The sequence below is a fragment of the Ornithorhynchus anatinus genome, chromosome 16, assembly GCF_004115215.2.
Source record: "Ornithorhynchus anatinus isolate Pmale09 chromosome 16, mOrnAna1.pri.v4, whole genome shotgun sequence".
Lineage (NCBI taxonomy): Eukaryota > Metazoa > Chordata > Mammalia > Monotremata > Ornithorhynchidae > Ornithorhynchus > Ornithorhynchus anatinus.
In genome coordinates this window covers 34,576,045-34,588,831 of record NC_041743.1, presented here as the reverse complement: position 1 = coordinate 34,588,831, position 12,787 = coordinate 34,576,045, and the positions used below count along the sequence as shown (strand labels likewise).

The 12,787-nt window shown below is 47.2% G+C and overlaps 2 protein-coding genes across 3 annotated transcripts; both read left to right on the top strand.

Annotated features, from left to right (window-relative positions):
• Window positions 1–3,836: 3,836 nt before the first annotated feature.
• On the top strand, window positions 3,837–9,524 carry BORCS7 (BLOC-1 related complex subunit 7). Of its 2 annotated transcripts, XM_001511769.6 has the most exons (5): window positions 3,837–4,026; window positions 6,292–6,354; window positions 6,896–6,939; window positions 7,370–7,390; window positions 8,436–9,522. In XM_001511769.6, exons 1-5 carry the CDS (start codon window positions 3,883–3,885, stop codon window positions 8,485–8,487), a joined length of 324 nt encoding a protein of 107 aa, XP_001511819.3. In that variant the 5' UTR covers window positions 3,837–3,882; the 3' UTR covers window positions 8,488–9,522. The 2 variants fall into 2 exon arrangements, with proteins under 2 accessions (XP_001511819.3, XP_007665834.2); XM_007667644.4 differs by lacking the exon at window positions 7,370–7,390 and having other exon boundaries at window positions 8,436–9,524.
• A 2,370-nt stretch (window positions 9,525–11,894) lies between these two features.
• On the top strand, window positions 11,895–12,256 carry LOC100080439 (40S ribosomal protein S21-like). The gene has a single exon (XM_039914333.1). It carries the CDS (start codon window positions 11,947–11,949, stop codon window positions 12,196–12,198), a length of 252 nt encoding a protein of 83 aa, XP_039770267.1. The 5' UTR covers window positions 11,895–11,946; the 3' UTR covers window positions 12,199–12,256.
• Window positions 12,257–12,787: the final 531 nt, after the last annotated feature.

The window sequence follows — 12,787 nt, the reverse complement described above, 5'->3', positions numbered from 1 at the left end:
GGGCACTGTACTGAGCGCTCAGGGCAGTATATACAATAGAGTTGGTAGGCGTGGGGATGGCTCGAGAGCCTGAAGCTGGATGGGGCCAGGGGAGAGGCTCCTTTGGTGAGTTTTGGCACTTGGGCTGTGTGCTCAGGAGGGCTTGGAAGAGAGAGAAAGTCCAGGAGCCAGGGGACCTGGGCTCTAGTCTCCACTTTATCACTGAACTGCTGAGTAACCTTGGGCAAGTTACAGTCTGTACCCTATACATCGATTTCTTTATATGTACAAAGGAGAGGTCAATCAATCACATCCTAAACTCTTACTGTTTGCAGAGCTCTGTAATAAAAACTTGGGGAAACAGTATGGCATAGTGGATAAAGCATGGGCCTGGGAGTCAGAAGGTCATGGGCTCTAATCCCAGCTCCGCTATTTGTCTGCTATGTGGCCCTGGGCAAGTCACTTCACTTTTGAGAAGCAGCATGGCCTAGTGCCAAGAGCCTGGGCTAAGGAGTCAGAGGATGTGGGGTGCTAATCCCGTCTCCAACACTTGTCTGCTGGGTGACCTTGGGCAAGCCACTTAACTTCTCTGTGCCTCAGTTACCTCATCTGTAAAAAGGGGATTAAGACTGTGAGCCCCACGTGGGACAACCAGATTACCTTGTATCTATCCCAGCCCTTAGAACAGTGCTTGGCATGTAGTAAGCGCTTAACAAATGCCATCATTATTATTATTCTCTGTGCCTCAGTTACCTCATCTGTAAAAGGGGGATTAAGACTATGAACCCTATGTGGGACAAGGACGACATCTAACCCAATTTGCTTGTTTCCACCCCAGTACTTAGCACACCGCCTGGCATATAATAAATGCGTATACCACAATTTCTTATTTTTTTTGGAGAGTACAGTAGAATTAGTGGACATGATCACTGCTCTTTAGGAGCTTACGATCTAGGGGGAGAGAGACAAATGCTACAATATATATCGGACTGAAAGAAGGAAGAGAGTGTAAAAATATATGCATCAGTGCTACGGGAGGAGGGGTACACAAGTGCTTAGATGGTGCTGAGGAGGCAGTACTGGGAAATATAAGATAGGGATATTAGAAATGAATAGGGGAAGTCTTCCTGGAGGAGATGTGATTTTAGAAGGGCTTTGAAGATGGAGAGAGCAGCTGTCCGCCAGTTGTCGGGGGAGTTCCAGGCAGAAGGGAGGGTGTGAGCAAGAGGTCGATAGTGGGAGAGATGAGAGCGGGACAAAGTGAATAGATTAGATTGATAAAAATAAAGAGTGTGAGGTGGGATGTAGTGGGAGCAGAGTGTGGATGAGTAGGAGGGAGAGAGCAGCTAAGTGCTTTAAAGCCAAAGGTCATGAATTTCTGCTTAGTGCTTAGAGGAATGGGTAATGATTGGAGGGTTTTAAGGGGTGAGTAAATATGTGCAGAAAGCTGTTTTAGAAGAATGATCCGGGCAGCAGAATGAAGTATGGACTGGACTAGGGAAACTGGTGGCAGGGAGATAGGTGAGGAGATTGATGCTGGGTTCAAGCCAGGATATGACAAATGCCTGGGCTAAGGAAGTGGCTGTGTGAATGGAGGGGAATATGTGGATTTTGGAAATGTGGTAGAGGAAGAAACAACAAGATTTGGCGACAGACTGAAAGTAGGAGTGAAAAGAGAAGGAGGAGTCAAGGATCATGCTACGGTTATAGGTTGGAGAGATGGAGAGACGGTGGTGTTGTCAACAGTGATGGGAAAGACAGATGGAGGAGAGCATTTGGAAGATTAGATGAGTTGAGTTTTGAAACTGTTAACATCCAAGTAGAGATGTCTTGGAAGCAGGGGGAAGCAGCAGCAGCGTGACCTAACGGGGAGAGTGTCGGCATGAGGGTCAGAAGGATCTGGGTTCTAATCCTGACTCTGCCACTTGTCTGATGCATAACCTTCGGCAAGTCACTTAACTTCTCTGTGCCTCAGTTACCTCATCTGTAAAATGAGGATTAAGACTGTGAGTCCCATGTGGACATGGGCTATGATTAGCTTTTATCTATCCCAGCAGTTAGTACAGTGCCTACCACATAGTAAGCGCTTATTATTTACGATTAAAAAAAACTGCAGATGTGAGACAGCGGAGGAGAGAGGTTGGGACTGGAGAGGTAGATGTGAGACTCAATTTTATAGAGATGGTAATTGAAGGGGTGGGTGTGGATGAACAGAGCCTTGAGGGACGCCCACAGTTAGGGCTTGGGAGGCGGAGGAGAAGCCGGCAAAAGAGACCGAGATGGAAGGGCCAAGATGTAAGAACCAGGAAATTCCCCCATTCGGGGGAAGCGGGCTTGGCCTTGTCTCCGGCAACAGAAGAAACAGTGTGGCCTAGCGGATAGCGTACAGGACTGGGAGTTGGAAGGATCTGGGTCCTAATCCTAGCTCCGTCACTTGACTTCTGAGTAATCTTGGGCAAATCACTTCTTTTCTTTGTGACTCACTTACATCATCTGGAAAATGGGGATTAATACCGTGAGCCCCATGTGGGGCGTGGACTATGTCCAACCTGATTAGGTAGCTACCCCAGTGCTTAGTACAGTGCCTGTCAAATAACATTAAAAAAGTAATAGAGCAGAAAGCACGTGGAATTCGTTACCATAGGAAAGTGGGCAGGCTGGAAATATCTGCAGATTCAAGGGGGTTTTGTGTCCATTAATGAATGAGGAGAAACAGATTTGCTGGAAGGAAAAGTAAAGATCTAAGATAGGTTTGGGTGGTGGTGGGGACTCAGCAGTGATCAGTCCATGGAGAGCTAGTGGAAGAATAAGTAAGTGCTGTTGAACCCTGAGGAGAGATGTAAAAGAGGACATCCTCAACTCTCATAGGGTGACCATTGGTCTCATTTTATACTGGACAATCTTTTTCAGTTAGTCTGTCCCTTGCCTGATACCGACTTGGCACAGGACAACTTGATGACCAGTATTTGTAAATGACCATCCCGCCTCTGCCTTAGCTCCTCTTGAGTCCCATGGCTCGGAAGGGGTTGCCTGTGTTTGCAGAGACCTGGAAAGGAGGGCAAAAGCTCTCGGCCATTGAAAGGGGTCAGGGATCCATTTGGCCACCAAACTACCTGGGAACAGGCTCAGCGGGAAGGAGCAGGAAGTCGGGATTCCCCCCTCTCTATTCAGGGCTGGTGGAGCTAGACTTAGTCAGGCACCTGCTTCTTGGCATTTCTGTAGCCTTTCCTGGTCGGGCATTAGCCCTGAAAACAATGAAGGAGGGAGCCCTGCTAAGGCGGCAATTGCACACTGCTTTTTATAAGTACTTTGGAGAAGCAGCATGGCTCAGTGGAAAGAGCATGGGCTTCGGAGTCAGAGGTCGTGGGTTCTAATCCCACCCCCACCGGTCGTCTGCTGTGTGACTTTGGGCATGTCACATAACTTCTCTGTGTCTCAATTACCTCATCTGTAAAATGGGGTTTAAGACTGTGAGCCCCATGTGGGACAACATGATTACCTCCTATCTCCCCCGGCGCTCAGAAAAGCGCTTAGCAAATAGTAAGCGATTAACAAATACCATCATCAGTATTATTATTGTAAGTAGCATTTATTGCTGTGATTTGTTGCGAGTGGGTGACGTGTAAGCATTGTAAAATAAAATTTTAATTTTAAAATAAAAATGTAAAATTTCCTTGTCATTTGGCAAAGAAAATCACTGAAGTAAAATGAATGGAGTCAGTGGAAATGGGATTGTGGATTCTTAGGGGCCTCTTCGCACGCTGGCAAAGGGACGAGGGAAACGAGGCAAGAGGGCCGGCTCTCCGCGCATGCGCCCGCGTCGTCGTCTTCGTTCCTCCTCGGCTTTTCCCGTCGAATTGGCCCCAGCGGCTCGCCGTCGTCCCGGAAAGGAAGCCGGTAGCGATGGCGGCAGGGGCGCCGCCGCCGGATCCCCAGGCGCGCTTCGGCCAGTCTGTGAAGGGACTGCTCACCGAGAAGGTGAACGCCTGTGGCACCGACGTGATCGCTCTCACCAAGCAGGTGCTGAAGGGCTCCCGGAGCTCCGAGGTGAGATGGTGACGGGGGGGAGCCGGGGGACGAGCGGGGAATGGCCGCCTAGCGCAGGGGGCGGCTGGCAAAGCATGCTGGGAATTGTAGTCCTCCGGCTGAACGGGGGGAGGGAAGGGGGCGGGAGAAAGGAAGCGAAGTGATGCATTAGGGGAAATGTAGTCCCGACTGACGTCATTCCCCCCGCCGAAAAGGGCGGATTCATTCATTCAGTGATATTCATTCATTCAATGGTATGTAGTGGGCGCTGACCGTGTGCAGAGCACTGTACTGAGCGCTTGGAAAGCAGGTCACTTCTCTGTGCCTCAGTGACCTCATCTGTAAAATGGGGATTAACTGTGAGCCTCACGTGGGACCACCTGATGACCCTGCATCTCCCCCAGCGCTTAGAACAGTGCTCTGCACAGAGTAAGCGTTTAACAAATACCAACATTATTATTATTATAATAATAATTTTAGTTCGTCAACAGAGACAATACCTACCCAACAATGGGCTCAGGGTCTAGAAGGGGGAGGCAGACATCAAAACAAGTAAACAGGCATCAGTAGCATCATTATAAATAAAGAGAATTATAGAGCTGTTTGACTTTGGGCACGTCACGTAACTTTTCTGTGCCTCAGTTACCTCATCTGGAAAATGGGGATTAAGACTGTGAACCCCACGTGGGACAACCTGATCATCTTGTATTCCCCCCCCCCCCAGCGCTTTGAACAGTGCTTTGCCCATAGTAAGCCCTTAACAAATACCATTATTGTATTATTATATATACACATCATTAATAAACAGAATTATAACTATAAATATGTATATACACAAGGGCTGTGGGTCAGGGAGAAGGGGTAGAGCAAAGGGAGCAGATCGGGGCATTGGGAGGAGATGGATATGATTAAAACGTATTTTATGATATTTAATGATGGTATTTATTAAGTGCTTACTATGTGCCAAGCATTGTTGTAAGCGTGGGGTTAGTTACAGGGTAATCAGGTTGTCCCACGTGGGGTCCATAGTCTTAATCCCCATTTTACAGATGCGATCACTGAGGCACAGAGAAGTTAAGTGGCTTGCCCACAGTCACACAGCAGACAAGTGGTGGAGCCGGAATTAGAACCCACATCCTCTGACTCCCAAGCCCTTGCTATTTCCATTAAGCCTCGCTGCTTCTGCAAAGCTCGGCACCTGCTGGGAATTGTAGTCTCTCTACTCACGACCTAATAACTTAATACCGGTATTTGTTAAGCGCTTACTACGTGCATTTATTCAGTCGTATTTATTAAGCGCTTAATGTGTTCAGAGAACCGTACTAAGCGCTTGGGAAAGTGTAATAATAAACAGTGACATTTGCTGCCCACCACGAGCTCAGTCTGGCAGGGGGGAGATAGACATCAGTGCAAATAAATAAATATGCTATGCGCTAAGCACCAGAATAATTACAATGCAGTCAGATCGGAGGCAGTCCCTACCCTAGAAGGGGCTCACCCTAGTGAGGAGGGAGAACAGGTATCAATCAGTGGTATTCTTGAGCACTTACTGTGTGCTAAGGAGGATTCAGTACCTATTTTTAAATGTATTTATTTCATGGTATATAAGCCATTACTATATTACGTACTTTATTATTATTATTTGTGCATGCTGGCTTAGGTAAGGATTGTGGCCTATTGGATAAAGCATGGGTCTGGGGGTAGAAGGACCTGGGTTCTTGTGTCTGCTCTGTCACTTGTGACCTTGGGCAAGTCACTTCACTTCTGTGCCTCAGTTACCTCATCTGGAAAATGGGGATTAAGACTGGGAGCCCTATGTGGAACATGGTCTGCGTCCAACCTGTTTAGTTTATAGCTACTCCATGCTTAGAACAGTATGGAGTGAGCGCTTATCAAAAAAGAAAAAGGGTGGCTGATGGGTAAGAGAAGAGTCAACGAATGGGTCCCAGAGGCGCTCTCCATTGTGAAGCAGAAGTTTGGGGGGTGGTTTCCATGTCGGCACAGGGTTTACCGGACCATGCGAAGGACTCGGCCATTTGAAAGTTCTTCATTTTCTAGGCATAAATAAACCTGTGGGCCCCCGTGGTGATAGAGTGGCAGAATTGCAGGCGGCCCCATTGAAAGGCCACCTCAGCAGCAACAAACGGAACATTATCGTGCATTCCCTATTGAGTGGGAGTCGGGGAGGGGCCCGATGGCGAGATGGTGGAGGCCACAGCTGTAGGAGGACAATTACAGGAAGGTTAGGAAATTTTTATGATGACCCTTTTCATTTTGGTCTTTCAGCTCCTGGGTCAGGCGGCTCGAAATATGGTCTTGCAAGAGGATGCCATCTTGCACTCGGAAGATGTAAGGAACATTTTCCTTTTAAGAGTCAGGTTTTGTTGTGGTAGTAATAGTATTTATTAAAGCGCTGTTTTGAGCTTATGGAACGCTATACTGAGTGCTGGGAGAGAATACACAGGTACGTGGGTATTAAATATGGTCCCTGTCCTTCGGGAGGTTCACAATCTAAGTGTACAGGTGGGGAGAATGGACTGGAAATAGACATATCTGGAATTTTCAGGCATTAAAATACAACATAGACAAATACACAAAATAAAAGCAAACTCAATAGGGTGCTGTGGCTAAAGGAGCAAAATTTCAGGGTCCTCGGGGCTGAGAGTTCAGGGCACACCCCTAGCCTTAGCGACTCCTACAGCGTCCACCAGTGGTCTTGGGGTTTGTGGAGGCCTCACTTTGTGAGGGCTTCTCTGTTTCCCGCAGGGGTGTGGGAAGGCAGGATGGGATGGAGCTTTCATCCCCGGCCTGGAGTGCATTGGTGGGGCAACAAAAAATGGGATTGGTACAATGAATGTTTATTTGGTGGTTTGTTTGTCTTTCTTTACAGAGTTTAAGGAAAATGGCAATTATAACAACTCATCTCCAGTACCAGTAAGTGTTGTAGAAGATTAGGACTCCCTCTGGGGGTGGGGAATCTTCTGCTTCCATTTTGGGGCTCCCCAAGTTATACCTCATCTGCTTCTCATTCCTTTTGCACCTTCTCCCAGCAGCCTGGGGAACATGTGGTGCAGGAATATGCTGCGTGGAATATTTTAAATAAAGAATGATTTTGGCCATTTTTGGAATGTTTTTTCTGTCCTGCATGGCAAGCCATGTTCCAGTAATGTGGAGGAAGCCTGATTATAGTTTCCTTTGCTAGTTTCATCTTGGATTTTAAAGACTGATGGAGTCTGCCTTTACATGATCTCTAACTAGCCCATCTAACTTTTTCAAAAATGCTTTTTTTCCTGCTTCCCCTATCTCTCTGTCCCTGGCCCAACACCCACCCCTCTCCTCCCTCCCCCACCCCTTTCGAACTTAGGCAAGAAGCCATTCAGAAGAAGTAAGTACAACTTTGCTTCATCATTGCTGTTTTATCCTGCTGCTCAGTGGAAGCCATTCATCTTCTGAGCAGCCTCGGGGAGTGTGGTGGGACAGGAGAGTCCATTGAAGGCAATGAGGCCAATTTTTCATTGGCAATCAATCAGTGTTATTTACCTTCTGAGCTTCCGTGGGGCTGGGCTTCCCAATGGCCCGGTGGGGCCAAAATGAGACTCTAGAGGGACTGGACAGAGGGGGTGAGGGAGTAGGGGGGGAATGGCCCAGGCATAATCTGGGGACTGTAGATCTATGTATATGGTTTTATACTCTTATGTTCCCACCTACCTGTAATTTATTGACCCTTGATAGATTGACTGGAAGCTCCTCAAGGGGAGGGCTCATGTCTACTATCTCTTTTGTACTTTCCCAAGAGCTCCATAAACCGAGTAAATGCTCGACAAACACACTTGATGGATGGATTGATTGATTGATTGGCAGGAAAAGGACTCAGACACACTCCTGGTTGGCTGGGGAGGGGAGACCCAGATGTTCCTGGGGCTGGTAGGGAATGTACGTAGTCTCCTGCCAGGAAGTTTGTTCTGGCCATGACTGGAGCGGGCAGGACCTGGGGAGCCCATCCCTTATGGCAGCCAGGACCAGGCAGCTAGCCTGCTCTGGGTTGCAGCTGGAGTTGGGCGAGGGACAGGCGAGGCCGTGGCCCTGGAGCTGTCCTCCAGTCTCCTGGTTGGAAGGGAGACTTCTTGTGCCATCCTGGGGCCTTGGCAGGGCTGACCTCCCTGCTGCCCCATCCGGCTGGACCTCTGGGTATCCCAGTCTATCAAGCAGGTGAGCCAATAGAAGATGCCCCACGATTTTGGCTGCCCAGTTTCCAGTCCGTCCGACACTGGCAGAGCTAATGGCTTCACCCCGGTCATCCTGGCTCTGTGAGAGGAACGGCCCCTCCTAAGGTCGGCACACGCCCGATCGAAGACACACAGAAGGTAATAGAAATTAGAAAGAGTTGTGGTCTAATTCCCACCAAAACTTTTTCTCTACTTCATTTTCAGTGTGGAGCAATCGTCCAATCTACAGGATCAACTGAACCACCTGCTGAAATGAAATGGCAACCAAGGGCTCACGAGCACTTTCAAGCTGATAGGGAAATGCATTACTCTGGAGCAGCAGGGACCATCTCTTTCCACCTCCCACTCCAGCAGATGAGTGCTAACACTGAGCCGTGATAAGCTCCAGCTCGATGACAGATGTCAGAGCGGACTCTGTGAATGCGCTTCTAACTTCAAGAGAAACAAACATGTCGGTCTAAACTAGGCCGCAGCAGCACTTTAATTTGTTTCGCTGAAGCAGGCTTCTTAATCGGTCAGTCAGTGGTATCTGTCGAGCGCTTACTATGTGCAGAGCACTGGACTAAGCGCTTGGGAAAGTACAGTACAACTCTATCAGATCTAGTTGTTTTTTTTTTTAATTAAAGAAGAATTTAGAGAAATCTGTATGTATCTCTTTTTTTTCCTTTTTAAAGAGTGTCAGGATCCAACTCTTCATGGCAAAGCTATATTGTCCAATTAGGAAATCAGATTGGGTTCTTGGGATTTACATGGAGTAGTCTTTACGTTAGAAATCCTTCCCAGCAAAATAATAGAACTGATTGGGAGTCTATGAGAAATAAAGCTTTCCTGTTGAACAGGACTAGCCATTGTTCTAAGTCGAAATTATGTAAATTTCCAAGTATTTGTAGTTTTGGCATTCTGTTTTAGTCACAAATTATATTTATAATTTAATTACTAATTTTTGTTTCTGCTAAAACTAGAGTTTGGCACATTATATCCTGCTGGCAGCTGTAACCTCCTGCCTTGAACTACATTCCTGCAGTTTCTTTGTTCTTCCATCTCTTGATTATGTGGCCTTGGATTCATTTTGTAATTCTGTAGGTCATCAGCAAACTAATCATCCATCACATAGCTGCCAAATTCTACGGCCGTAAATCCCTTTCCTGCGTTACTGTAGTTCTCAGTAAGTGATGGCTTTGTGCAGAAGAACCCTGTATAGTAAAAACCTTGAGTGTGTACCAGACTATTATTATTGTTAATAACAATAATCATAAAGTAGCATAGTCTAGTGGAAAGAGCACAGGCCTGGGAGTCAGAGGACCTGGGTTCTAATGCCGGCTCTGCCAACTACTTGCTGTGTGACCTTGGACAAGTTATATAACTTCTTTGTGCCTCGGTTTCGGCAACTATAAAATGGGGATTCAATACCTCTTCTCCCTCTTGCTTAGACTGTGAGCCCTATGTGGGACAGGGACCACATCCAACCTAATTAACTTGTATCTACCCCAGTGCTTAGAGCACACATTGACACACAGTGAGCGCTTACCAAATCTAATAATCTAATAATAGTAGCAGTGGTATTAGTCAAGTACTTACAGTGTGCTTAGCACTTTGCTAAGCACAGGGGTAGGTACAAGATAACCAGGTTGGATACCACAGAGGGCTCACGGTTGAAGTGGGAGGGACAACAAGTATTGCATCCCCATTTTACGGATGTGGTAACTAAGGCACAGAGAAGTTAGTGACTTGGCCACGGTCAGACAGGAGGGAAGTGGCGATGCTACGGTTAGAACCCAGGTCCCGTGACTCCCAGGCCCATCTTAGCCACAATTTGCTTATGTCCCTGGTTAGCCATTATTCCTGTTTTGTTTCCATAACTTGAACACTTGCCTTGGCTTGAGGAATGGGACCGGTTGGTTCTCATGCTACCTTTGTTCTCATCCACAGGATGAGCCCCATTGTGTTTTCGGTTGGCTTGGAGTACGGGAAGAAGTTGGCTTGAAAACAGCAAAGTATCCTCTTTGAAACTAAAGAAAGTGCAGCAGACAGAACTCCATTGTATTTCACTGAGCATGTATTTCTACAGTCTAAACAAAGTCTCTGACCTTCTTCAACCTGCAGTCCAACTGGCAGAACACTGTACTAAGTGCTGGGAAAATAATAGTCAAAAATTAGACTTGGTCTCTGGCCTTCGAGGGGCTCACAATCTAAGAATAAGGGGAGGGAACAGACATAAGGAAGAAACAATAAAAACACAAAAATAAAACAAAAGATAAGTGCAATGATATATACAGCAAGAGGAACACTGTGGCTAGAAGAGCAGAGTTTGGGGCTCCTCACAGCTCAGAGTCGGGCAGTCACACAGCCACAGCTGCCGCCCCAGTCCTCCCGATGTCAGCTGCGGCCTTCCCACTGACCTGCAAGTCGGTGAGAGCTGCTGCTTCTCCCTCTCCCAAGTCCTTCAGTTTCGAGGGTCTACTTTGTCTAGAGCGTGGAGTAAAAGCATTGGTGTTGGATCTGAGCTTGGGTTCATAATAATTGTGATATTTAAGTGCTTACTATGTGCCAAGCACTACACTAAACGCTGGGGAAGATACAAGATTCATCAGGTCTCACATGGGGCTCACAGTCTAAAGTGGCCGATGAGGGAACTGAGGTACAGAGAAGCCCAGCGACTCACCCCAGGTCACACAGCAGATAAGTGACCTCATCTGGAAAGTGAGGGTGAAGATGGTGAGCTCCGTGTGGGACACGGACTGTTTCCAACCTGACGATCTTGCATCTACCTCAGCGTTTAGGACAGTGCCTGGCATAGTAAACAATGAACAAATAACATTAATAATAATGATATTAATAGCAACACCAAAACTAAGCTGCACGGTGGAACCGATAGAGCGGAGGCCTGGGAATCAGAAAGTTGTGGATTAATTCATTCAATGGTACTTACTGAGCGCTTACTGTGTGCAGAGCATTGTACTAAGCATTTAGGAAGTACAATTAATCAACAAATAGAGACAGTCCCGGCTCCGCCACTAGTCTGCTGGGTGACCTGGGGCAAATCATTTCACTTTCCTTTCACTTAAGAGAAGCAGTGGGGCTCAGTGGAAAGAGCCTGGGCTTGGGAGTCCGAAGTCATGGGTTCTAATCCCGGTTCTGCCGCTTGTCAGCTGTGTGACTTTGGACAAGTCCCTTCACTTCTCTGTGCCTCAGTTCCCTCATCTGTAAAATGAGGATTAAGACTGTGAGCCCCACGTGAGACAACCTGATGACCCTGTATCTACCCCAACGCTTAGAAGAGTGCTCGGCACATAGGAAGTGCTTAACAAATACCAACATTATTATTATTATTACCACTAATAATAAGACTGTGAGCCCCAGCGTTTAGAACAGTGCTTTGCGCTTAACAAATACCATCATCATTATTATTATTATTCTGTGCCAAGCACTGTTCTAAGCGCTGGACAGTTCCTGGCACATAGTAAATTCTTCCCAAACAGCAGGAATATTATTACCGGCTTGACCACCGGTCGGCTGTGTGATTTTGGGCAAGCCACTGAACTTCCCTGGCCATCTGTAAAAGGGGGATGAAGACTGTGAGCCCCACGTGGGACAACCTGATGACCCTGTATCTACCCCAACGCTCAGAACAGTGCTCGGCACATAGTAAGCGCTTAACAAATACCAACATTATTATTGCTGCGGCAGCACCAGGCCCACCAGCCCGAAGCCCGAGATGCAGAACGACGCCGGTGAGTTCGTGGACTTGTACGTCCCGCGGAAATGCTCTGCCAGCAATAGGATAATCGGAGCTAAGGACCATGCATCCATCCAGATCAACGTAGCCGAGGTTGATAAGGTCACGGGCAGGTTCAGTGGTCAGTTCAAAACTTATGCCATCTGTGGAGCTATTCGTAGAATGGGTGAATCAGATGACTCTATCCTCCGACTGGCCAAGAATGATGGCATTGTTTCTAAGAACTTCTAACTGAAGAGAATTTTTAATATGGATCCTTTGTCACAAAATAAAATGACAAAAAAATCCACCTCATTGGTTTGGTTCATTTCATAGGACTAGAATGGGTCCAAAGTCTCAATGCTTTTTCAGTCAGTCTGGAGCAAGTAAAATGCCGTGGTGGCTTTAGAAATGAACACTAAGCTCTTAGGTTGTTTGATTGTACTTTAGTCAGTTGAGGCCTGGATGCCAAAAGCTCACCTCCTCCAAGAGGCCTTCCCAAACTGAGCTCCCCTTCTCCCTCTACTCCCTCTACCACCCCACCTTCACCTCTCCGCAGCTAAACCCTCTTTTCCCCCTTTCCCTCTGCCCCTCCCCCTCTCCCTTCCCTTCCCCTCAGCACTGTACTCGTCCGCCCAACTGTATATATTTTCATTACCCTATTTTGTTAATGAAATGTACATCGCCTTGATTCTGTTTAGTTGCCATTGTTTTTACGAGATGTTCTTCCCCTTGACTCTATTTATTGCCATCGTTCTCGTCTGTCCGTCTCCCCCGATTAGACTGTAAGCCCGTCAAACAGCAGGGACTGTCTCTATCTGTTGCCGACTTGTTCATCCCA